Source organism: Polypterus senegalus, chromosome 7 (assembly GCF_016835505.1).
Source record: "Polypterus senegalus isolate Bchr_013 chromosome 7, ASM1683550v1, whole genome shotgun sequence".
In the NCBI taxonomy this organism is placed as follows: Eukaryota; Metazoa; Chordata; class Cladistia; order Polypteriformes; family Polypteridae; genus Polypterus; species Polypterus senegalus.
In genome coordinates, this window is record NC_053160.1 from 45,335,652 (window position 1) to 45,359,370 (window position 23,719).

Genomic DNA, 23,719 nt, shown 5'->3' on the forward strand with positions numbered 1-23,719 from the left:
AAGTGAAGGATTGCTCAGTGTTTATATCCCAGCTTTAGAGCTTTGGGTTAAACTTGGCTGTTGTCTGCGTGAAGCTTACACTTTTGAGACATGCAGATTGCTTTAACGGCTGTCTGTAAATCCATACTTTATGGTTTATAGTGTGCCCTGTACAGGGTGGTTATTGTCTTGTGCCTAATTTAGCTAGGATAGTCTCCTGTTCTCCATAGATGAATAAATAGAAAACACTATTATAAGTGTATTAGTGAAGTACTAGGCTGACCCGTCTTTTAATTCGACCGACTTTTAAGTTGACCACTTCTTAAGGCAATTCAATATGTAGATCAATTTGATATTTTATACAAACTCATTAATTTGGTTATACTGTATTGCATTTGAGCGGTATTACTTTAATACTCGTAGTTTCTATTATTTTTGTGATGAAATGTAAACTTTTTTTCTATATTGAGGTCGCCCTTTTGAACCCCCCTGATATTTACTACGTGGTGAGGCATTTGTACTCCATCAACATTAATTATTTCCAGAGACATAATTTTGTCTATTTTTCCAGCACATTGCCAACAAAAGCAAGGGAACGATGGGAGCACCAGAACTCTGCTCACATCATGTCGCTTTGTACCGCAAGCTGCAAGTAGTAAGTCTGTGATAAGTGGAATACCGCTACGCTTTCCACTCACGGGACGGAAGGACAATCCCGACCGCTTTTATATAGTAAGAAAGAAGAAGAAGATATCGCACAGTCTGGAGTAGAAAATCATCTTTTACCTGGAAAAACGAAACTACAAATCCCATCATTATTGCAAAATGTACGGGGCATGTGTGAAACTCCGCGCCTGCGTAGCACTCACGGGACAGAAGGACAATCCCAACCGCTTTTATATAGAAGTGCTTTGACGTGGTTCTGCTGACGTCTACATGATGCATTCATGTGGGTTTCATTCCTTAGGTAAAGAAGACTTGGTAGTTTGTGATTCCAGATTATGCCAGTGTGTCCTGTTATGCCCCTTTGTTCATGTTTGGTTCCTGCATTGCCTTCACTGTTGCAAACACATATACAGTAACCCACAACCAGTGGATGCATTCTAAGATGGCTTTATTATGACTCTTGTGACTACAGCAGATCAGTGGTTCATTTAGCAACAGGTGTCAGACATAAGTGGGGTTATTCAGAAATACAATGAAAGCTTCTGGCTGGTGTAATAGGACAGATCAGTTAACTATCAGACAGATTGTGTTTTGCGGCTCCTTCATTTTGCTTTTTATATTTTGTAACAGTGATTGTCGACACTTGGACAAAAATCAAAGAGAACTTCCTATTGTATAAATCAGTCAACACTTTTAATAAGTTGTGTACTACACTGGCTCATCTTTTGACCATCACAAGGACATTTATTATATAATAACTCCAAAAAATGTTCAATGCCTTACATGCTTCATAAACTTTAATTACTTTTCCTATCTAGGCTGCAGTATGGCTGTCATTCCCTGGATTTGGAAAACTAGCTAAGAGCAGACTTTAACTAAACTCTGGCATGCTGGTTAGCACTGCTGCAGATCTGCAGCTCTAAGCACTCAAGTTGAATTTTCAGCTTGGCCAGTGCTCATACAGAAGCTACACATTCTTTCCATGTCCAGTTGGGTTTCCTTCTCATATCACTAACACGTTTTATTAGGTTAACAGATCACTGACTGGAAGTATGCATGATAATACCCTGCATTAGACTGACATCCATTGCTTCCAAACAGGTTACTTCCTAGGATTCTGTATTATAGTAAGCAGGCTCAAAAAGTGGATGAACAAGTGTGAGTGGGTGAAATGAGATTTCAACGGCTTCACATCTTTTCCTAGGTTATTTAGGATGTTGTGTCTCAAACTGCTTCTGAAATAAATTGGGTTAAGAAAATTGAATTCTGGAATTTTAACTTGGGTACTTTACTGCCCTTTTAGATTTAATAGATAATTATTTACCACCTTTAGCTGATCAGTTATACATGGAGTCAATAGGATAGCATCCTTTTTTGTAAAAAAAAATATGAGGAGTGTAAATCAGATCCACAAACACAGACAAAGGAGACCAACGTAGAAAACTAAATACAGTTTAATAACGAAAGCAGGAACCATTTCAACAAGTGATAACAAAAGGACAAACACAAGATAAAATAGCAGACATCTAAAGCCTTCAAGGCCTATGCACACATGGGTAGCCCTGGATACCTACAAGTACAATTAGCTTTCCTTTCCACAACTTCCTTAAACAAAAAAAAAAACAAAAACACTGCACAACTCTGGCCTCCTTCCCCATCTGAACCCTTGTCACCATCTACATTCCAACTCCAAGATTTTCTGCACACAGAGGAGGAAGCCAGTGTGGAATGGGAGCCAGACACAGACAGACGGACAACGGTTTGTCACCCAGCACACACATATTTATTATATACAATATTTACAACAGTTTATAAGTCCGTGCACAAACCCAGTGCCTCCAGCACCAATCCCCCAAAGTCCAGGCCTCACAGTCCTGTGCCTGTCTTCTGGCCGCCTCCACTCCTCTCTCTCCAGACTCCCGTCTACTTCCACCCGACTCTTGCTCCCGAATGAAGGGAAGCGAGCCCTTATATACCAGCCCGGGTGGGCTCCAGCTGCTTCCCGGCAGTCCGTGTGGCGGAAGTGCCAGCTGCGCACCGGGAAGCCCTCCAGGTGTCCCCAGTCTTCTTCCCCCCAGCACTTCCTGGTGTGGCGGAAGTGCTGAGGTCCAGGGTTCTTCAGGCACCGGGGCGCCCCCTGGCGGTGACCACAGGCCCCTACAGGGTTGAGCTTCCAAGCTCTGCACCCGTGGCCCCCAGTGCAACCAGGACGGTCGGCCCCTCGTGGTCTGGAGGAGGCGTAAGCCCTCCTCTGGTCCTCCTGGGCGTCCTTGCTGGGTACCATCCCCAGCCGTCCACCACACCAGTTAAGTGTTTTCCCACAATTACTTATTGGCACACAGTTGTGTGTGTTTTTATTTGGGGTCCTGGGCTTCAACACAGCCCCTTGAACATTCTTCTCCCTATATAGGTGTACTGGTGAGGGCTAGATGGGATATTCATTCCAGTAAACTTGTGTAGCAATTATCATGTTTTATATATGAGTTTTGGATTATTTTATGGTTTTCTACCACATAGAATCTGCTTTTGACATTATTTATTTTTTGTTGACATGATTTTAAAAAGATTTATTTCATTCCTGTGTTGTTTCTTTGTTTGAGACTGTGGTCTTTGCAACAATTACATCAACATTTGAGATTATATAAATATGAGAGCAATCACATTGTTAGTGGAATAAGCTTCTTCAACCTGAAATCTAGCATGTTTAGTTTATTTATCAAGGGGGCCCTAGCATCAGTTCTTATTTACGGTTTCTGATTTTCTTTTTAATTTTGACTTCTGATTCTCATCTTAGTTGCCTTATCATTTGTCTTTTTCGGCTCTGTCCTGTTTTGCTTTATACAGGTATTACCATCTCCTGGTATATTCTGTTCTCACTATAATCCGTCAACGCCAGAGTGTCATAACAATGGTCAAGGCAATGGACAGTTGAGGAAAAAGATTTGGAGAGCAACTGGTTATCTTGTGTAAACACAAAAAAATGGCCATTATACCAGTGTTGATGATGTTGCTTAGGCTATGGGGTTCAGGTTTATAACATTTTCTCAAAAGGCAAGGTCAAGAGCAGTTCCATATTGCATTATTTCTTTTCTGCTGGACGGGCTGTATTCTAGAATAACAAAGATCCTCTGCAAGCACCATAAGCAGTCACCCAATGGTTGGATTAGCATAATAATGAAGCTATGCACAGTAGATCAAATTCTTAAAAGACACAGAGTACAGCAACTTTAATTTTAAAGTTAATTTTTGCTGATTAAATTTAGGATATTCTTATTAGCAATGTTTTTTTTTCTTCTTTTATACAGGATAAACGAATTTCAATAATAGATATCTTCTTTCATCTCAAAACTGAATGTTACGAATGTTGTCTTTCATGATCATCTGATTGAGCATTTATTGGTTACCTTGTAGAGAAAAGCCAAACAAAATGACACCTTTTATTGGCTAACTAAAAAGATTACAATATGCAAGTTTTCGAGGCAACTCAGGCCCCTTCTTCAGGCAAGATGTAATCTTGTAATTACACTGGACAGCATTTTCCACTTTTTTGAAAGTAGGGATGTTAATTAAACTTTGTTCTGCCCGCTTGCATTAATAGTTTAAACCAACTCATCATATTGATTACACTATTAACTTAAATTTTAGTTGAAACATTAAATTGCATTTCTATGAGTGATACAGGGCTGCTTTATGACATACTGGTTATTGCAGGTAGATACATGACAACAGTATTTAAGCTGCATGTCAATTTATATCCAGACACTGCGTAGTCACTTGAGGGAAGATGAAGCAAGCTAAATTTAACTTAAGAGTATTTCAAGTGAAAAGGTAACTAAATTTGCAGAAATCTGCGTAATACTACGCTGAAATACAAAAGCAGTAGATCAAAAGTGCATAACCACTTAATAAACATGCTGATCATAAGGCCAGATTGCAGCATTGATGACTGGTGATCAATGGAAATCACAAAGAGGATGTGTGCAATAACAGAACACCACATATTATCAAGCCACATGGCTGGCAGCTAAAGATCCTCGTCACATTACACAAAGTTTTAGTGATTTTAAGTTGCAGTCTTCATTTATATAATCTTAGCTTGTCGAATGCTGTCATGGCAAGATTCTGTGACTGCCAGTCATTTAGTCTAACATAGTCTGACCAGTCTGCGACTCACACAAACAAAATCAAACAGGCTTGATTTGTCGTAAGTCTTAGGGGCAGGCAGGCTCAGTGTGTACAAGAGCTGGGAACCAATGAGCGCTCAGCATGAAGTACAATGCATATAATGTAGCAATGATGAATATGCAATGCAGGTGTTTTGAACATCACAAACAGAACAACCTCGTCTGTTTGATGTCTTGTGTTTTATGTACTATGGAGAATGGAAAAATAGAAAGAAAAGAGTAGATATTACAGCTGAACTCAACATACCTGTAAAGTATTTGTTCAGCACCGGCTCAGGCAGGCAGCACAGAAAAAAGGGTGAGTTTGCAATATTTTGGAAATGTGAAACTGCTGGAAAGTTGCCATGGATTTATCTAATTTGTCATCCCCTGCAATTTCTAGTCATGTCATTTGACATCCTCAGGCGACAAGACGAGCAACTGCAATGTCCTCCAACTAGAAGTTATCTAATGTGTCACCGGCTTATGGCTTTTAGCAGCTAATCAAACATCTGAAAGTTGGGGTACCACATTCCAACTAGAGGCACTGTCAGCATTTTTCCAGCAAAACATTTTGAAGAAAAGACACAAGAGCTGACAATCCAGGTTGCCACAGCCATTTAGTTTCCACATATTTCAGACTTTTGAAATGTGCCAACAACAAAGAATTGTATCACAATAATGTGCTGTTGAGATTAAATCAGTGCTATTACAGAAGCAAAATCTTTCCACTAGACATGCTGCTGGCAGTCTTGCTGAGAAGCTGACTGCTGCCACGGTGAGAGACAGCTTGTGACACGGTCTCACTTCACAATAAAACATATTCTTATCTGCATAATCTATAAATAAGACTCTCTCTTAGAAGTATATACTTGTGTTATCTTCTACGTTATTAAGCAGCGTATGTCTTTTTAGCGATTAAATACTGTTGACTATGGGATGATCAAAATTTGCATAACTAATCCAAAAAGGACAAGTTGATCGACTTATTCATGGAAGAATGAACTCCATGTACTGGTGAGTCCTGTGTCACAGCATGTGTTACATGTTCTGGTGGTTCAGCGTTTTATTAAAATTATTTGGTGTTCCTTCCTTTCTTCTACTACTCTATATTGCTATGTAATTTTTATGGTCTGTAATCTTTTACTGGAGCTCAGCCTCTGTTTCTTATAGCAACTTTAGTAGTTAACAACATAAGCTCTAACAAGTATTCATTCCCTTGTTACTTGTTATGTTTTATTGTCATTCAACATTGAATCATAAGTCGATTTACTTTGGCTTTTTGACAATAGCCAACTGAAAAGACTTTAATGTGAAAGTGAAAACATTTCTCTACAAAGTGATCTAAATTAATTACAAGTATAAAACACAAAATAATTGATTGCATAAAGTACTCAGCCCCTTCATACATTTAGTAGGTGCACCTTCAGCATGATTTATTACCCTGGAATGGCATCCAAAGCAGCATTTTCCACTTTTATTGAAAGTAGGGATGTTAATTAAACTTTGTTCTTTTCGCTTACATTAATAGTTTAACTGATCAAATTGATTATACAATTAAATTTAAGTTGCACTGCTATGAGTGATACAGACCTGCTTTATGACTGTATACTGTTCATTGCAGATAGACACATGACAGCAGTATTTAAGCTGCATGTCAATTTACAGCCAGACACTAAGGAGTCACTTGAGGGGAAATGAAGCTGGTTAAATGTAACTTAGTTTAAGAGTATTTCAAGTGAAAAGATAACTAAGTATGCAGAAAACTGTGTAATACTGCACTGAAATACAAAAGCAGTAAATCTAAAGTGCAGGACCACTTAAGAAACAAGCATGCTGGTTGTGAGGGCAGATTGCAACTCTTACCTTTTTAGCTTTGAGTCTGTGCATACAGGTCTTTATCAACTTTGTACATCTGGACACTACAATTTTCCCCCATTCTTCTTTGCAAAATAGTTCAGTCTCTATCAGATTTCATGGCAGTTGTGAATGAACAGTCTTTTTCAAGCCCAGCTGCAAATTCTAAGTTGGACTGAGAACTGAACTCTGATTTGGTCTCTCTAGGATCTCAGTATTGTCATTTTTAAGTCATTCCTGTGTAAAGTTGGCTTTTCGCTTGAGGGTGATGTCTTGCTGGAAAGCAAATCTTCTCCAAAATGCAATCTTCTTGCAGGGTGCTTCAGATTTTCCTCCAGGATATTCCTGTATTTTGGTGCATTCATTTTACCCTCTACCCTCACAAGACTTCCAGGGCCTGCTTGCGGAAAAGCATCCCCACAGCATGATTCCTTCACCAGCATGCTTCACAGTGGGGATGTTGTGTTTTTGAGAACATGCAGTCTTTCAAACATGGCATTTAGTCTGATAGCCAAGTAGCTCAATTTTGGTCTCATCAGACCACAGAAACGTCTTCTTCCAAGTCTCTCATATGCCTTCTGGTACACTCTAGCTGAGATGTTTTAACAGTGTCTTTCTCGTTGTCACTCTTTCATAAAGCAGCAGTCTCTTCAAAATTATTCAATGTGCACAGTGTACAGTATCTCGTTTTTTGTATTTAGTAACTCGTTCAGAGCTATCATAGGTTTCTTGGTGACTGCCCTCATTAATATTCTTCTTGCACTATCATGTTTTATGTAGGTGGCTTGCACTTGGCAGACTTTCAGCTGTGCCGTACTCTTTCCATTTCTTAATGATGATTTACTGGACTCCAAGGAATATTCAGTGACTTTGATATTTTATCTCCATCCCCAGACTTGGGCTTTTCAGTCACCTTTCATGTGTTTGCTGGGAGTGTTCTTTTGTCTTCATCGTGTTGGTTCATTCACAACACTGACTTGGCCCAGTGGCGTAGCTAGGGAGGGGGCTGAGGGGGCGGTCCGCCCGGGCGGCACATTTTGGGGGGCATTATTGGCCACAAGGCTTAGTACAATTTGTGTGTAAGCAGCAGGGTTCGGAAAAATATCACTTATGTATGAAAAAAGTCAAATTCTCTGATTTTTTAACCACAAATGCTTGAAAAATAATGTTCAGACTGTCCTTCTGCATCAGACACAGCAGTTGAAATGTATGAGGCAATGACAAAAATAAACATAAACATTACACCGATAATAATTTCTAGGAAGATAAACAACTAATTTACAATGTATAATTTCATTATTAATCCGAATGCGTTCTTGCTCTGCGCAGAAAACATCCCCACCTATCACTTGTACCCTACTTTGGTTGTGGTTTTCGTAGCGTAATTATATTAAACTAATAATTAGAATACGGCTTATCAGTGCGTCAATACTATATTCTTGTCTAGTTGATGCTTATAAATGTATATAAAAAAATTGCTGTTTCTTTATACTGTATATGAATAAATCTATGCAAAATGTATGTTCATTTTTCTGTAGACATCATTTTAATTTTCTATTTAAATAGTTTAACATATTCAGATATGTTGGAGGGCGGCAAATTGAAGCCCCGCCCCACCCCGAGCGGCACGAACTCGAGCTGCGCCACTGACTTGGCCCTTGCACATACAGGTACATTTATACAATTGGACCCCAGACAGCTGATTCCATTTGAACCGTACTTCTAAAAGCAATTGGCTGCACCGGTGATGACTTAGGTGTGTCATACTAAAAGGGGTGAATATTTGTGCAATCACTTACTTTGTGTTTTATGTTTGTAATTAATTTAGACCACTTTGCAGAGTTCTGTTTTTACTTTCACATTAAAGTGTCTTTTTCTGTTGATCAGTGCACAAAAAACAAAGTCAAATTGAACCCACTGTGATTCAATGCTGTACAACAATAAAATATGAAAGCTTCCAAAAGAGTGAACACTTTTCTTAGACATTGTATCAAGTTGATTTAAATCCATATGGGATGACATAGCATGCACTGAGTGACCAGTTTAGAACTGCTCCCTGACTTGGTGGGATTTCGGATTTCATATCCAGTGCTCCCACCAGGCCGTGCTTTAATTATACAGTGTACAGTATCTTGTTTTTTGTATTTAGGCAGTACATATAGAAATACCCAACAATGCAATTTGCCTTGTTAAGACATTTAGTGAAATTATGTGTTGTTCTCATGGCTTTTACACAATGGATTTATTGTGCAGCTCTCTTGATAAGTTGCTCTCAATCCTCTCTAAATATTTTAAAATAGCAGACCATTTACAATAAACAGATGGTTTTAACGAACAGCAAATCTTAGAAAAGAACAGCTTAGTCTGCCTTATCTGAGTGCTCAACATGAGGTGGCTGCTTAAAAATGATTTTGATTAATCCTCCGAAGAGAACATAAAATGTTCACCCCTCTCTATAAACCAAAAAAAGGGTCAAATAGAGAAAACAAATATCACCCAAGTCTGTATGTTTATTCTGAGAATTGAGAACAGAAGTAATCTGAATGCAAAAAATGGACATGGGTGAAAATTATGTGAAAACTGGCAGTTGTGTACATTAGGAAACCAATGGACAAGCAAAGTGTTAAGTGGAGGGCTAAATACACTTTTTTTCTTGCATGAAATTAGTTTATCCAAGTAGCAATGATAGCAAGGCAGAAGCCAGTCCTGGGTGGAAGTGCAGCCCACCCAAACACACAATGAATGTGCAGATGTCACAAAGAAGAACTAAAAGGACCCCTGAGTCCAAGTGCTGTATGGCTGTGATGCTAACTACTGACAGCCTCTCTTGGATTTGTTGTTCCTTTATTTTTAATATGTACACTTCTAAACACAAGTGAACAACACTGCAGTTGGGCAAACCACCTTCACTAACAGTTCTTAGGCTGAGCGGTTTAGCAGCTAAGACTAAGAACAGTAAGCCATAAGTCTTGGGGTTCATGTTGAACTAGAGTGTGACACTGAACATGTTGCTTGACCATTCAGTCATCAAAATGAACACCTTTTTAAATTGTTGAGAGTTGTGACTCTGTAGTTACAGACTGGACAAATGCAGGTGATAATCATCATTTACTGTATATAGATATTTTTCTGCATGTCTGTCTAATGTATTGTTTCATGTGTCATTTCAAAAGGAAATGTCCCTTCTGTGTATTAAAAAGCCTTGGGCTGAAGGTCTGGCCGTCTCCTCGTTCATTGTACTGATATCACTAACTGTGAACGCATTTATCCTGGGCAAAGAATCTGCTTTTTCTGTCAGCATTAAAAGGTGAGCTCTTTCTTTCAATGGCACTCTCGTTGCACATCTTTCTAGTCATCAACTTCTTAGAGCGTATTGTGCACTTTACTGTTTTTACCAGGAGAGGGCGCAGTAAGCACATTACTTCAGTGAGTCAATTTCGCCTCGCTAAGCTGCCAGGGTGTGCTCATCAAAAATTCACAGAAGTTCGGCTCAAAGGCAGAAAAGTTTGAAACGCTTTATTGTGCATGCCAAGCGATAAGTAAGAACGATGCTGAGTTTTCAAGCAACTGTAAAATAAACATAATGATTAATTTGATCAAGTCCCGAATGATTTGTTCACATTGAAAGGCGTTATTACCAAAGAAAGGTCGATTAAAGTGCAAAACGTCTAGTAAATTATACTTGCGCGCATCCGTCTAATAATGTGCCTTTAATGTCTTGGTGTAAATTTTATATAGCGCCTTTCCTACTTATCTTTTTTCCATCGCCACAAGTTGTATTCAAGTTTGTTCGGGTGCCAGAGCTCCAGGCGCAAAACAAGAAACAAACCTGGACGAGGCGGCAGTCGATGGCAGGTCACAGTCACTCAAATTGGGTGTTAGTAAGTGTGGGTCTGCCCACTGGAATGCTCTTTGCTTTGCCCAGTGACTTTGGGGTAGGCACCCGAACTGGAAAAACGGAATAGAGAATAGAAAGATTTAATCATCTTTGTGATATGTGAAGAAACCACTGACAATTCCAAGCAGAATCAGCTCCAATGGCCTTGATCACTGAAAGTATGAAACTGCACAGCTAAATGCTGCGCCACCGTACCGCACACTAGTGAATATCCATCCATCCATTTTCCAACCCGCTGAATCCGAACACAGGGTCACGGGGGTCTGCTGAAGCCAACACAGGGCACAAGGCAGGAACCAATCCCACCGCAGGACAACACACAAACACACCCAGCACACACTTGGGCCAACTTAGAATCGCCAATCTACCTAACCTGCATGTCTTTGGACTGTGGGAGGAAACCCACGTACACACGGGGAGACCATGCAAACTCCACAAAGGGAGGAACCCGGGTCTCCTAACTGCGAGGCAGCAGCGCTATCACTGCGCCACAGTGCCGCCCACTAGTGAATATGCCAATCTTTACTTTAAATAATTCCTTTTCGCCGTAAACACTACAGCAAACGAGCTCAATGTATCAAAATGTGTTACATTTGCGCAATATACCGCAATACGGTTGTGCGTAATGTCCATAATCTCAGCACCTTTCTTATAACGGGTGACGGGCGGCGGTCTCTTCTTCACAGACTGCTTTGCCTGGTCAGTTATGGTTGTAGTTATTTTAAATGACACTTACTGAAGTGACTATTCAAAAGAGATACTGGTTGTATTTGTTTTAAATAACATTGAGGTGGCTTTTCAAAAGAGATACTAAGTTGCGTTGCTCAAAATGGCACTTTTGTCACAGAGGAGTAAAATAAAGGTAAGCCGTCTCATGATACAGTATACTTGTCAATAACTGGAGATAATCGTGCTCTTAGAGAAGTCAGGAAGATTCAAGTAAATGAAATTTTTATATCCAGTAAGTGTTTCTCGGATATTAGTGATTGTCAAGCTGTCTAGCAGTATTTATTGACTTTAACAATTTGTGACATAAGTCGATACATATAAGCTTTTATACAGTGTTAACTATATACATATATACTGTATATAGTGTAAAACCGTTAAATTTAAACCTTGTCCCCACACAATACCTTTAAAATGAACTATTGTATCCTCACAATAGTTCATTTTAATTCTGGTGATTATTCTGATATTCCACATATAAAAGGTGAATGAAATCATCTCAGGGCATGAGCCCTTCTAAATCCTTCATTCTTCGCCTCCCCGACCTCGATCGCCCTTCTGCTCTGCTGCCATTCATTCCCAGCTGAACGAGAGGACTGGTGGTTGGTAAAAATAAAGGCGTCTATCTAGGCAGCCGTACTGTACGCGGCTGAATGAAGCCCTGGAGTTTTCGTAGTAACTCCTTGACCTTCTCTCTACTTCCCACTTGGTGGGTCATGACGTGGACGGAGGGATGGTGCTTTAAATATGGAAACAAGAGCAGCAGTGGCAGTTCTGCACCGACGCTCCCGTCGAGGCATTGCATATGCCGGAGCACACAAAAACGCTTGCAGAAGTTGCGAGTCTGAAGAGGCAAAGCGGTGTGGTTCAGTTGGCACCGGTGACACTGGCGACAGCGAACTTTTAACTGGCAGATCAGTGGCCCGCGTCTTATCGCTGATATGAGTGCACCGAGCAGAAGTCAATAAAAGAAGAGAGCGGTGAACACGCAGTCAGAGACAGACCGAGAGAGAGATAGTCAGAGGCTGGACAGGGGGCATCGGACGGGCTGACTGACAAGCTCTACTCACTAGAGATTTACACCCTCCACACCCCCGGCGTCCATACTTGGAAAAGGGGCAACATGAGCAACTACCAGAAGGGCAAGTGAGTACAAGCCGTCAAAGCTCGCCGAGGCGCAGTGGCGCTGGGGGTTGGAGGGCGGGTTTGTGAGCACGGTGCGTGTTGGCCCAAATCAGGTGCGCGAATACGAGCGAGTTGCGCTACTTTCTCCACCCGCCCGTAAAGTGCCTGGAGCCGAGGAGAGGTAACCCAACACCGAGCAGCAGATGACAGGGGCGCAGCTGAGCATATTGCGAGCGTGCTGCTCGGGTTTCATTTACACCAGGCGACGCGCGTGGGAACGGGCGGAGGGGGTGGGATGCGCGGGACTCACACGTGACAGACCCTAGCAGGGTGAAGAAGAGACCTCCGTTGCGGGCGAAGGAAGAGGCGACAGGTGTGGTGTGTCTGCACATCTGGACTGGGGTTTCAACGCCTTAGTGCACAACCTACTGGATTCATTGTGTTAGGGCCGGCCAGCCAGGTGCAGTTAAAAGAAAAAACAAAACTTTAAAATGTGACAGATTGGCCCAAATCTAACAAATCTGATATCATACAGGTAAGCAAACGGGGGTCTGTCTTGATACGAAAGGCTTCTGACAGTCAAGTGCTACTTAAACGTGTTAGAACTGCAGTACTTGTCGATGTGATTGAGGTCACTGTTACTAGAAAGGCGGCAAGAAAGAATGATGGCACGTACATTTTATTTATATGATGTATACACATCTTGCCTGAAGTAGGGTTGTCTCAAAAGCTTGCATACTGCAATCTTTTTAGTTAGCCAATAAAAGGTGTCATTTTGCATGACTTCACAATTCATTTATATGTTTAAAAAACAACTCCATTCAAAAGCTGTGTACATTCTGGGTTCATTGCTACCACAAGGGAGGCTGCATCTTACAGGGAGCTGCCATCCTTCTCAGATTTGGCTCCTGCCTCGCACCCTGGACAGGTGGTGTGGACTCCACTGCCTTTCGAAATGTTAAGGAGTAAGTCAGGTTTAGATATAGACTTGGAAGATGTTTATTTGAAAAGATTTTTTTAAGAGAAAATGGAAAATCGAAACAATCAGTTGCAGTTGGAACCTTGGCTTAACATCTCCATTTTGAGTCAGTTTATTAACGCTTAGTATGGAGCGTTTCTTTGTAGACAGACTCGGACCACTATGTGTTATAAAGCTGACTTTACAAAAATGATAACAATAAAAACTGAACATAATGGTTTAAAAATGAAGCATAAAGTGGAAATGTTTTAAATATGTTAAATACATCAACATTCATTATTAGCTGTGCAGGAGTAATTGTGCAGTGTTGTTTTGTTTAGCCTGCTTAGTCCTGAACAGGGTTGCTGGAGCCTGTCTCATCTACCACAGGGTGCAAGGCAGGAACAAACCCTGGACAAAGCATCAGTCCATTTGAGGACAAACACACAACCCAACCACACCCTAGGGACAGCCTAGTATTGTCTACCCACTTAACCTGCATGTCTTTGGGCAGTGGGAGGAAACGGGAGCAAACTCCAACAGACACAAGGAGAACATGCAAACTCCACACAGGGAGGACCAAGGAAGTGAACCCTGGTGTCCTTACTGCACGGCAGCAGTGCTACCACTGCGCCACCCCATGTCAGTGTCTTTATGTTAAATCTGGAGACCGAGTTGTGGGCAGTGTTGCTACTTTACAGCTCCAAAGTTTCAGTTCAGGTCCGGGTGTCACCTTTGTGGACTTTGCTGTTTTCTCCGTGTCTATGAGCTTTTTTCTCTCACATCTCACAGAAGTGTATATTAAGATATGTGGCAGCCCTAAAGTGGGCGCATATGAGTGAGTGAGTGAGTGAGTGAGGATGTGTACATAAGTGGGTCCTGCAATGGACTATTTAGAAAATGTATACGCAGTATATGTGAATTACATAACCATATAAATGTGTGTGATAGCACTGAGAACCGTACATCTCTGTTAAAGCAAACTTTGAAGAAGCAGTCTGTAGTGAACCCATTGGCCCAGTTGTAGACTGAAACCAACTGGACACTGAACCCCTGTCTTGACTACATTTGATTTTCGAAACATAACTTAACTACAAGGGTTGCCACTTAACAGATTCCATCATCTGTGTGAAGTTTGCATGTTCTGTTTGTATCTGTATGGGTTTTCATCCGAGTACACCGATTTTCTTCTCACACCCTCATAGACTTGCTGGTTAGATTGATTAGTGTGGGTGTAAACACGAGTGGCTGCTATGATGAATTGCCTGCCTGCCCGGGACACCTTGTGCTGTCTGGATAGGCTCCATGCCTTATCCACAAGGCTAAACTGGATTAAGCACTTTGAGAATGTTGTGTAATGTTATGTTGACTAGAAATTAATGAGTGCTGTCTTGTTAAGCAGCTTTTTAACAGTATGAGTATATAATCTACACATTTGAACTCTTTGAGGGCTGAATATTTTTTTCCAAAAAACTCAGTTTTCTGAAAAGCACACAAAGCAATGGCTTCATGCATAAATCGACATAAAATGTCTGTTGCTGCCTGCTGTGGCTGCTGTTGGCGCAAGTTCGGCATCTCTGGATGCAGTGGCTGTGTGGGGGCAACTTGATGGCCTATATGAATGCACGGTGGGCTGGCTGCCGTCGCACAGGTGGGCGGTGGTGGCAGTTGCAGTGTGACGCAATTGGTTTGATGGTTTATACCTCTTGTCATTATAAGTGGTGGTCCTCCCAGGCGAGCACTGCCGTAGGCATATCAGCTACACAAACGTGTTAAACACCACGATCATCTGGGGACTGATCAGCTGATGCTGGTACCTCACTTTCGTTTTCGATGTCCTGATCTCCTGATCACTTGCATCAAATTCCAAGTCCGACAACTCAGAGTGCGATTCAGTGATAATATGTAAAATGTTCACGGAGCTCTTTAACTTGAACATTCGCTTTAGTCTCTCGCCAGATGTCGATGCCATTTTAGAGGTTGTTTGCTCTTCGCTACTCACGCAGGGAATTGAGTTCAAATCAACAAAGCTACTTAACTTTCCTGCTAGCAACGAGAGTCAAACTTAAAAGGGAGAGTTTTGTCGCAGTTTACAGCTGAATACTGTGCTCTACCCCTGGATTTCGACAAAAGTCGACATCAGCCCTGAAAGAGTTAAAGCAGACCCCAGCTTTTAATACTATAATGGAATTAAGATACCTCTCGCACTGAAGGGTCCGGGCGGCATGGTGGCGCAGTGGGAAGCGCTGCTGCCTTGCAGTAAAGAGACCTGGGTTCGCTTCCCAGGTCCTCCCTGTGTGGAGTTTGCATGTTCTCCCCGTGTCTGCGTGGGTTTCCTCCCACAGTCCAAAGACATGCAGGTTAGGTGCATTGGCGATCCTAAATTGTCCTTGGTGTGTGGGTGTGTGTGTGTGTGTTTTGCGGTGGGCTGGGACTGGCTCCAGAAGACCCCCGTGACCCTGTGTTAGGATATAGTGGGTTGGAAAATGACTGACTGACAAAGGGTTCAGTGCTGTTGCCACTGACCTGAAGCAGAGTAGAGTTCCAGGCTGGTGGGATGTTCTGGTTAACTCAGCAGATTTGATAGATTTGAGTCTAGAAGTTTGCAAGCCTGCCATAGGAGCTGTATGAACCTTTTAAAATATTCTTTATTTTCTTTTCCATCCATGATTTATGGATTACAGTTGAATTTTACAGAATTAATTTTCGCCTCTGTAACAGTCAGTCAGTCAGTCATCGTCCAACCTGCTATATCCTAACACAGGGTCACGGGGGTCTGCTGGAGCCAATCCCAGCCAACACAGGACGCAAGGCAGGAACAAATCCCGGGCAGGGTGCCAGCCCACTGCAGGGCATATCCACACATACCAAGCACACACTAGGGACAATTTAGGATCGCCAATGCACCTAACCTGCATGTCTTTGGACTGTGGGAGGAAACCCATGCAGACATGGGGAGAACATGCAGACTCCATGCAGGGAGGACCCAGGAAGCGAACCTGGGTCTCCTAACTGCAAGGAAACAGCGCTACTACTGTGCCAACAGCATCAAACATTTAATGAAAACTTACTTTAAATAGACTGCATGTTTCTTCTACCCATCAGTTTTAGATTCTACATAGTAAGCAACTGGTACAATTTACTAATGCAACAAATCTAATTTAGTTTCAAGCAGTAAATCCTAGAGCATTATGATGCTTATTCTTGCTTACATCAACAGACATTATTAGGTTTCCATCTGTAAGTTGTCACAGTAACCAAAACCAGTAGAAATTATTTTATTTTCTAAATGCAGTTTCTAAATATGAGGGGACTCTGCCTCACAAGTTCCAAAATCTGTGTTCAAATCCTGGTCTGGCTACCATGGGAGTTTACACATTCTTCCTGTTTCTCCGCGTGTTTTGTTTTTCCTCCCAAAACTCAGAGACATGTTAAGTCAAATGGTGAGTCTGAATTGGCCCAGTATGAGTAAATATATGGTAGGTGTGTGCATGAAGTCCCTGGTGATGAGGTGCAGTTTCTGTCCAGAGCTGCTATCTGCCTTGTGCCTCATGCTATATATAATAGACCCTAAACTGAACTAAATGCAGTTGTGGGTTATATAGATAGATATCTTAAAGTTGGTTGGCATAGTGGTGCAGTACACTCTAAGAATCAGTTTTCCATTCCTGGATCATTCACTATTTACATGGGGTTTGCATGTTATCCCTATCTTTATGAGCTATTTTTTTCAGATACTCTAGTGTTGTCCCACTTGATAGATCACAGTGGTTGGGTACTGGCGTGTTTTGAATTTAGCTTGCAATAGATTGGCATCCTAGTCAGGTTTCCTCTGTGTTCTGTGTGCGGTGTTGTTGGAAACGGTCTGTGCCCATCTGTGATCAAGTAATGGAATGGGCAGGTTCAGAAAATGCATGAATGAATGTGATCAAAAGAACACTGATTCATGAAGTTAACACTGCCATCAACATTCATTTCTTCAAAAAAAAAAAAACACTGAATAGATATGTGAACTTCATTGAGTCCCTGATGCTGCTGGCATGGGCTTTGGCATTGCAGTCATAGACTGAATTAAGCAGGTCAGCAAATGGATGGTTGGGTGGAAAAAAACAAACTAACAATTTAAAATTTAGAATATAAAGATATATGTTTCTTGAAAACATGAGGAGAGTTAAGTGAAATTTGCTTTAAGCAATATTTATATATATCCATCCATCCATTTTCCAACCCGTTGAATCTGAACACAGGGTCACCGGGGTCTGCCGGAGCCAATCCCAGCCAACACTGGGCGCAAGGCAGGAACCAATCCCGGGCAGGGCGCCAATCCACCAGAGTTTATATATATACATATACATATACAGGGGCTCCTCAGGTTGCAACATCTCGAGATACAACGTTTTGAGTTTACAACACTCACTCCCATAAAAAAATTGAGACGTGAAAAAGAATAAAGTTAAGGATTTTTTTACACTCATTTTGCTGTTCCTACAGTACAGTGTACAGTACAGTATATTTATGTCCTTTTCCTTTTTCTGTGGCTTAGTTGTGTTTTTATGTTCTAGATTATGATTTTGCAAATGTGTTAGGATAGGTAAGTGACTTAGGATAGAGTGTGTTTCGACTTACACCAAAATTCAGGTTACATTGTTGTAGGAACAGGACCCCCTGTGCATATATATATATATATATATACTGTATATACATATATATATATACTGTATATATATTTATATATATATATGTATAACTTTAAGGTATGGGAAAACTGTAATTCCCAGCAAAAACCCACATGAACAAATCTTGACACCGAAGACCCCCATCTGCAAGTATACACATTGTGAGGCGACTACGGTACTAATAACCAGTGCTTCATTGTGGGTGTTTTTCTTTAAACCTGCTTCATTTCTATATTATGTTTTTATCTGATGAAAAATTAACATAATTGTATTATTGTATAATGAGAGGTTGAGCAAAATGACACCTTTTATTGGCTAATTAAAAAGATTACAATTTCCCATCTTTCATGACAACTCAGGTTCATTCTTCAGGCAAGATGTCATACAGAAGCTGGAATTCCCCGTGTTTATATATTGTAGTATATTGTATTGTATATAGACACTAGGACAGATACAGCATTTCTAATAAAATTTTAATTAAAAAAATCAGAATAATCTATTTACTGGAAAAGTCCCAAAGACACACAAAAAGTGGATATTTTGCAAATCACATGCAGATTCAGAAGATTTTCAGTATTATAATCTAAATGTGTATTATGAACTTGGAATGATGGCAAATTTATAATTATTATTAAGCGTTGTATTGCTTATTCGTTTAACAAGGACAAGTAGACTATTCATGATATGGATATCCTAATTAAATAGCGATGATTATTATTATTGAAGCAGAACATAACAGCATAAACTTAACATACACTTTTATTTGCATTAATCATATTATACTGTCACCTTTTTGTAATGGTATATTGCTTTAATAGTAGTCTACTTTCCTTTTACGTCATTTTAATAGTAATCTGATTCTTTCAATCGTGCTATTATAGGAGTGGCAAAAGAAAGCATATACTGTACAGTATCTGTAAGAATTTACTCTAGCTTTCTTTTCGGTGCGTCAACACTACTTCCGAGAATTCTCAGTGCAAACAATGACGCTTCACATTTCTGTTTGCATTTTGTTACAGTAATCTGTGCTGTTGAAAACCTGGGCAACGTTGGATAGGAGTTTGAAAACATTTCTTGACTATCAAACCTTGAGCCATGAATTTTTTGGTGGCCAGTTCTGTTTTTTTTTTGTACATTTATGTGCATTTTTGATTTTAAAGTAATCCATTTAGTTTCATAATACAGATTATCAAGAGTTCATAGGGTTATATGTGTTATACAGGTTTATTCTGCTCTATTACAAGTTAGTTATGTAAAATTCAATTCATTTGTAGTTCAATCAGTCATTCAGTTTTATTTTATCAAACACAGTTCATGGTAAACACTGCTATCACTCTGTACTCTGCTAAGTAATAATCAAGTACTGGAAAAAAATGAAGTCGCCAGAAAATAAATGTTTGTTCCACTTTTATTTACTTTAATAATTTTTAATCTAAGCATTTTATAAAGCAAATATAGTCTTCCTGTGATGGACTGCCATCCTGTTCAGGATGAATTCTACCAATGTGTGCTAATCTAGTTCATTCTTTCTCACCAGCTGCCTTTAGATATTAGATATTAATAACCTCTGGCTAGACAATATTTTTTTCTGTGGTTTGTAAACAATGTTTCTCAGTACATTATGAATTTTAGCTATGTATTTATTTATTTTGTCATTTCATCTGGAGTTTAATTTGTGTAGTTTTTGTAACTTGGCTGCTATAATACTTCAATTTCTACTAATAATCAATAAAATTCTATCTATCTATCTATCTATCTATCTATCTATCTATCTATCTATCTATCTATCTATCTATCTATCTATTATATAGTGCCTATCCTATCTATCTATCTATCTATCTATCTATCTATCTATCTATCTATCAATGTGCCCAATACCTCCATGATAGATCAGGTTCACTGCAATCTTATTACAGGCTAACTGGATATGGAAAATTGACAAAGTTACTCTCATTTTTGGCACAATCTTCACAAAACATTTTTCTCTGTATTCATCATGTATATAATAATCAGGTACGGCTCAAATTCGGTGTTTTTTGTGATAAAAATGTAATCTTAAGTGATTTCTGCAATAAGGTGCCAAATATGCATATACTCAGCTTCACATTTCTTCTAAAGAGTGGGCTGTGAAGTGAATGTTATTCTGAGGCAGTAAATGTTATTTTGCAATATCTGATAAATAATGATGAGGAGAATAAGGGCTTCTACAGATCAAATTACATGCAGTTTCATATGTGTTTTTAAAGTTTTAATGTATTTGTACATTTGAAATGGTCATTTAAAAATATAGACTTGGAGAAGTAATATTAAAATATAGATTGATACAGGATTCTGCGGTGGGCTGGCGCCCTGCCCGGGGTTTGTTTCCTGCCTTGTGCCCTTTGTTGGCTGGAATTGGCTCCAGCAGACCCCCGTGACCCTGTAGTTAGGATATAGCGGGCTGGATAATGGATGGATGGATGGATGATACCAGAATTATTTGCATTATAATCAAATGCTTTACAAGTTGTATCCAAAAAAAGTCAACACCTGTTATCCTACTTGCATCCGTTCACGTGAACCATCATTAGGATTGTATTCACTTTTCATTCCTAAAAACCACCAGCCTCATCTTGATTTTCCAGAAAATTCCTGCTTCTTGTAGTGGATGTTGTTGCCTAAGTTGTAAGTAACTACACTTGAAACCACACTGCTGCAGGGTTTACTTTATGACCTTGTTGTAAAGATAGGATGCCTTCATCAAGTGTTTGATTTTGCCCTTTTTCATAATAAATCAAAACAATAGATCAATAGAGGATGTGATACAATGTGTGACGTCAGGTATCTATTCATTAATTTCTTGTAAAACAGAATCCCCAGGATTTATCTCAGCAAAATCAGGCTCAAGGAAGACATGCCTCTCCATCTCACACCACACGAGGGAGGAGTGGGAGCACTTAGAGAAAGAGAACATGGACATGAGAAGAAAGTGCTAAGTTCATGTGGACAGTGTTCAGGCTGGGATTTGAACCAGTGTTTCTGGGGATGTGGCTTTGCCACCATTGATGTCAGGTAGCACGAGTCAGGTAATATTTGATTAACCTTCAGCTGAAATCCTTTTCTGAATGAGGGAGCTTCAGAGTAGCCTGGTAATTTACAGGTCTTTCTGTTTTCGCTGGGAAGATTGCCTCCAGAAGAAGTTTGTGCTGTCACAGAAAGGAATATCCGAGCATGAAATGCACACAATCTTCAATTTAAATTTATTGCCTTCATCCTGCACTCTTCTAAATTTGGGTAACTACAAATAGTTTAAAGATATATATATATTTTTTTTTAATTTTTATTTATTAATTTTATTACAATCAATACATAGCAATCAAGTTTTTACAAAAAAAAGAATTATGCTAAGAACAAATCGATCCCCACCCTTGAGAGAGAGAGCAAGCAAGCGTGTAAAATTTAAGGCTTGTAAAATACCTAAATTAATAAATTCTCTGTGCTTTATAAACTTATTTTAAAATATTACTGATTAGATCCTGCCATGTTTTGAAAAAGTCTGCACAGATCCTCTAACTGAGTATTTGATTTTTCCAATTTTAAATAATATAACACATCAGTTTCCCACTGACTTAAAGAGGAGAGTTTGGGTTCTTCCAGTTTATCAGAATAAGTCTGCGTGCCAAAGTGTAGTGAATGCAATCACAATTTGTTTGTCTTTCTCCACTTTAAGACCCTCTGGAAGAACCCCAAACACAGCTGTTAATGGGTTAGAGGGATTGTGAGTCCAAGGCTGTCTGAGAGGTAATTAAAATTTTTGTCCAGAATAATGTTAATTTGGAGCAGGCCCAGAACATGTGACCCAGTGAGGCTGGGGCTTGGTTGCAACGTTCGCAGGTTGGATCATGCCCTGGAAACATTTTGGAGAGTTTTGGTCGAGACAGATGTGCTCGATATATAATTTTGAGTTGTATAATTGTATGCTTTGCGCATATGGAGCTCGAGTGAATTCTCTGCATTGCTACTTTCCACTCCTTTTCTGATATATTAATTGAGAGGTAATTTTCCCAGTGTCCTCTTGGATCTTTGAAAGGAAGGGATTGTAAAATGATTTTATATATTGTAGAGATGGAGTCTAATTCCTCAAAATTGAGCAATATTTTTTCCAGCGTGGATGAGGGTGCAAGATGAGGAAAATCTGGAAGGTTCTGTTTAACAAAGTTCCTGATTTGAAGATAGTGAAAGAAATTTGTAGCTGGAATGTTAAATTTGGAATGTAATTGTTCATAGGATGCAAAGACGTTGTCTATATAAAGATCTCTAAGCAAGTTAATTCCAAATTTTTCCAGATATTAAAAACTGCATATGTTTGTGAAGGTTGAAAGAGGTGGTTCTCTTGAAGAGGTGCCACAGAAAGAAGCTTCTATTGCGGTCCATGCCTGTATATGTTCTTCTATTTGTGTCCAGGTTCTTATCACCTGTATATTTGCCGCCCAGTAATAAAACTGGAAGTTAGGTAGAGCCATGCCGCCTTCTGCCTTTTGTCTTTGTAGGGTCGCTCTTTTGATGCGTGGATGTTTAGAATTCCAAATAAATGAAGTTATTGTTGAATCTAATTGCTTAAAGAATGATTTATTAATGTATATTGGTATGTTTTGAAATAAAAAAAGGAGCTTAGGAAGAATATTCATCTTAACAGTGTTAATTCTTCCAGCTAGTGTGAGATGAAGGGTTGACCATCTATGCAAGTCTTGTTTAATTTTTTCCATGCAGACGACAAAATTTTGTTGATAAAGAGCTTTATGTTTACTTGTGATGTTTACCCCGAGGTATTTAAATTGTTCTGCAATGATAAAAGGTAGGGTGTCTAATCTAATATTATATGCTTGAGAATTCACCGGAAAGAGTACACTTTTATTCAGATTAATTCTGAGACCAGAGATCTTTTGAAATTCTGTGAGTGCTCCTAAGACTGCAGGCACAGAATTTTCTGGGTCCGATATATACAGTACCATGTCATCTGCATATAATGAGATTTTCTGTTCCAGTCCTTCTCTGATAATCCCCTTTATCTGATCAGTATTTCGACAATGTATTGCCAGTGGTTCAATGGCAATTGCAAACAGCAGTGGTGACAAAGGGCATCCTTGCCTTGTGCCACGTTCTAGTTTAAAGTAGTCTGAGCAAATGTTATTGATGCAAACTGAAGCTTCTGGGTTAGTATACAGTAATTTAATCCATGCACAAATGTTCGGGCCAAACCCAAACTTCTCCAAAATAGTAAAAAGGTATTTCCATTCAATCATGTCGAATGCTTTTTCTGCATCCAATGATAATATTTCTGGGGTGTTTGATTTAGTTGGTGAGTATATTACATTAAACAGGCGTCGAAGATTTGAAGATATTTTATCTGTCTCATGAGCCTATATTGCAAAAAAGTAGGTATGGAAAAAAAAAAACAAACTAATAGATCAATTTGTATTTTAGCTGCCTTCATTTTATGTGAATACTAGCCAAAGTACCTGCCATTGCCTGGGTATAAATAAATAGATGAAAAACTGAGACAAAAAGACATACTCTTAAACAAAAGCTGTAATCTAGCAAGACAATGAAATTATTATCCCTGTTAATCAAGAAGAATACGCTGTACATACCCATGGCCTTAGAGGAAATTCTGCTACAAAACTTTGTTTAC

At 39.6% G+C, this 23,719-nt stretch overlaps 1 protein-coding gene across 5 annotated transcripts in view; it reads left to right on the plus strand.

Annotated features, from left to right (window-relative positions):
* Positions 1 to 12,071: 12,071 nt before the first annotated feature.
* slc4a4a (solute carrier family 4 member 4a) overlaps positions 12,072 to 23,719 on the plus strand; it is a 279,906-nt gene continuing 268,258 nt past the window's right edge. For 2 of the 5 annotated variants that reach the window (XM_039758567.1, XM_039758571.1), the window contains exon 1: positions 12,072 to 12,435. In XM_039758567.1, the coding sequence (XP_039614501.1) occupies positions 12,413 to 12,435 (23 nt within the window). In that variant the 5' untranslated portion in view covers positions 12,072 to 12,412. Of the gene's footprint in view, positions 12,436 to 12,732; positions 12,950 to 23,719 lie in introns of those variants that run through there. The other 3 variants (XM_039758568.1, XM_039758570.1, XM_039758569.1) reach the window with 3 other exon arrangements.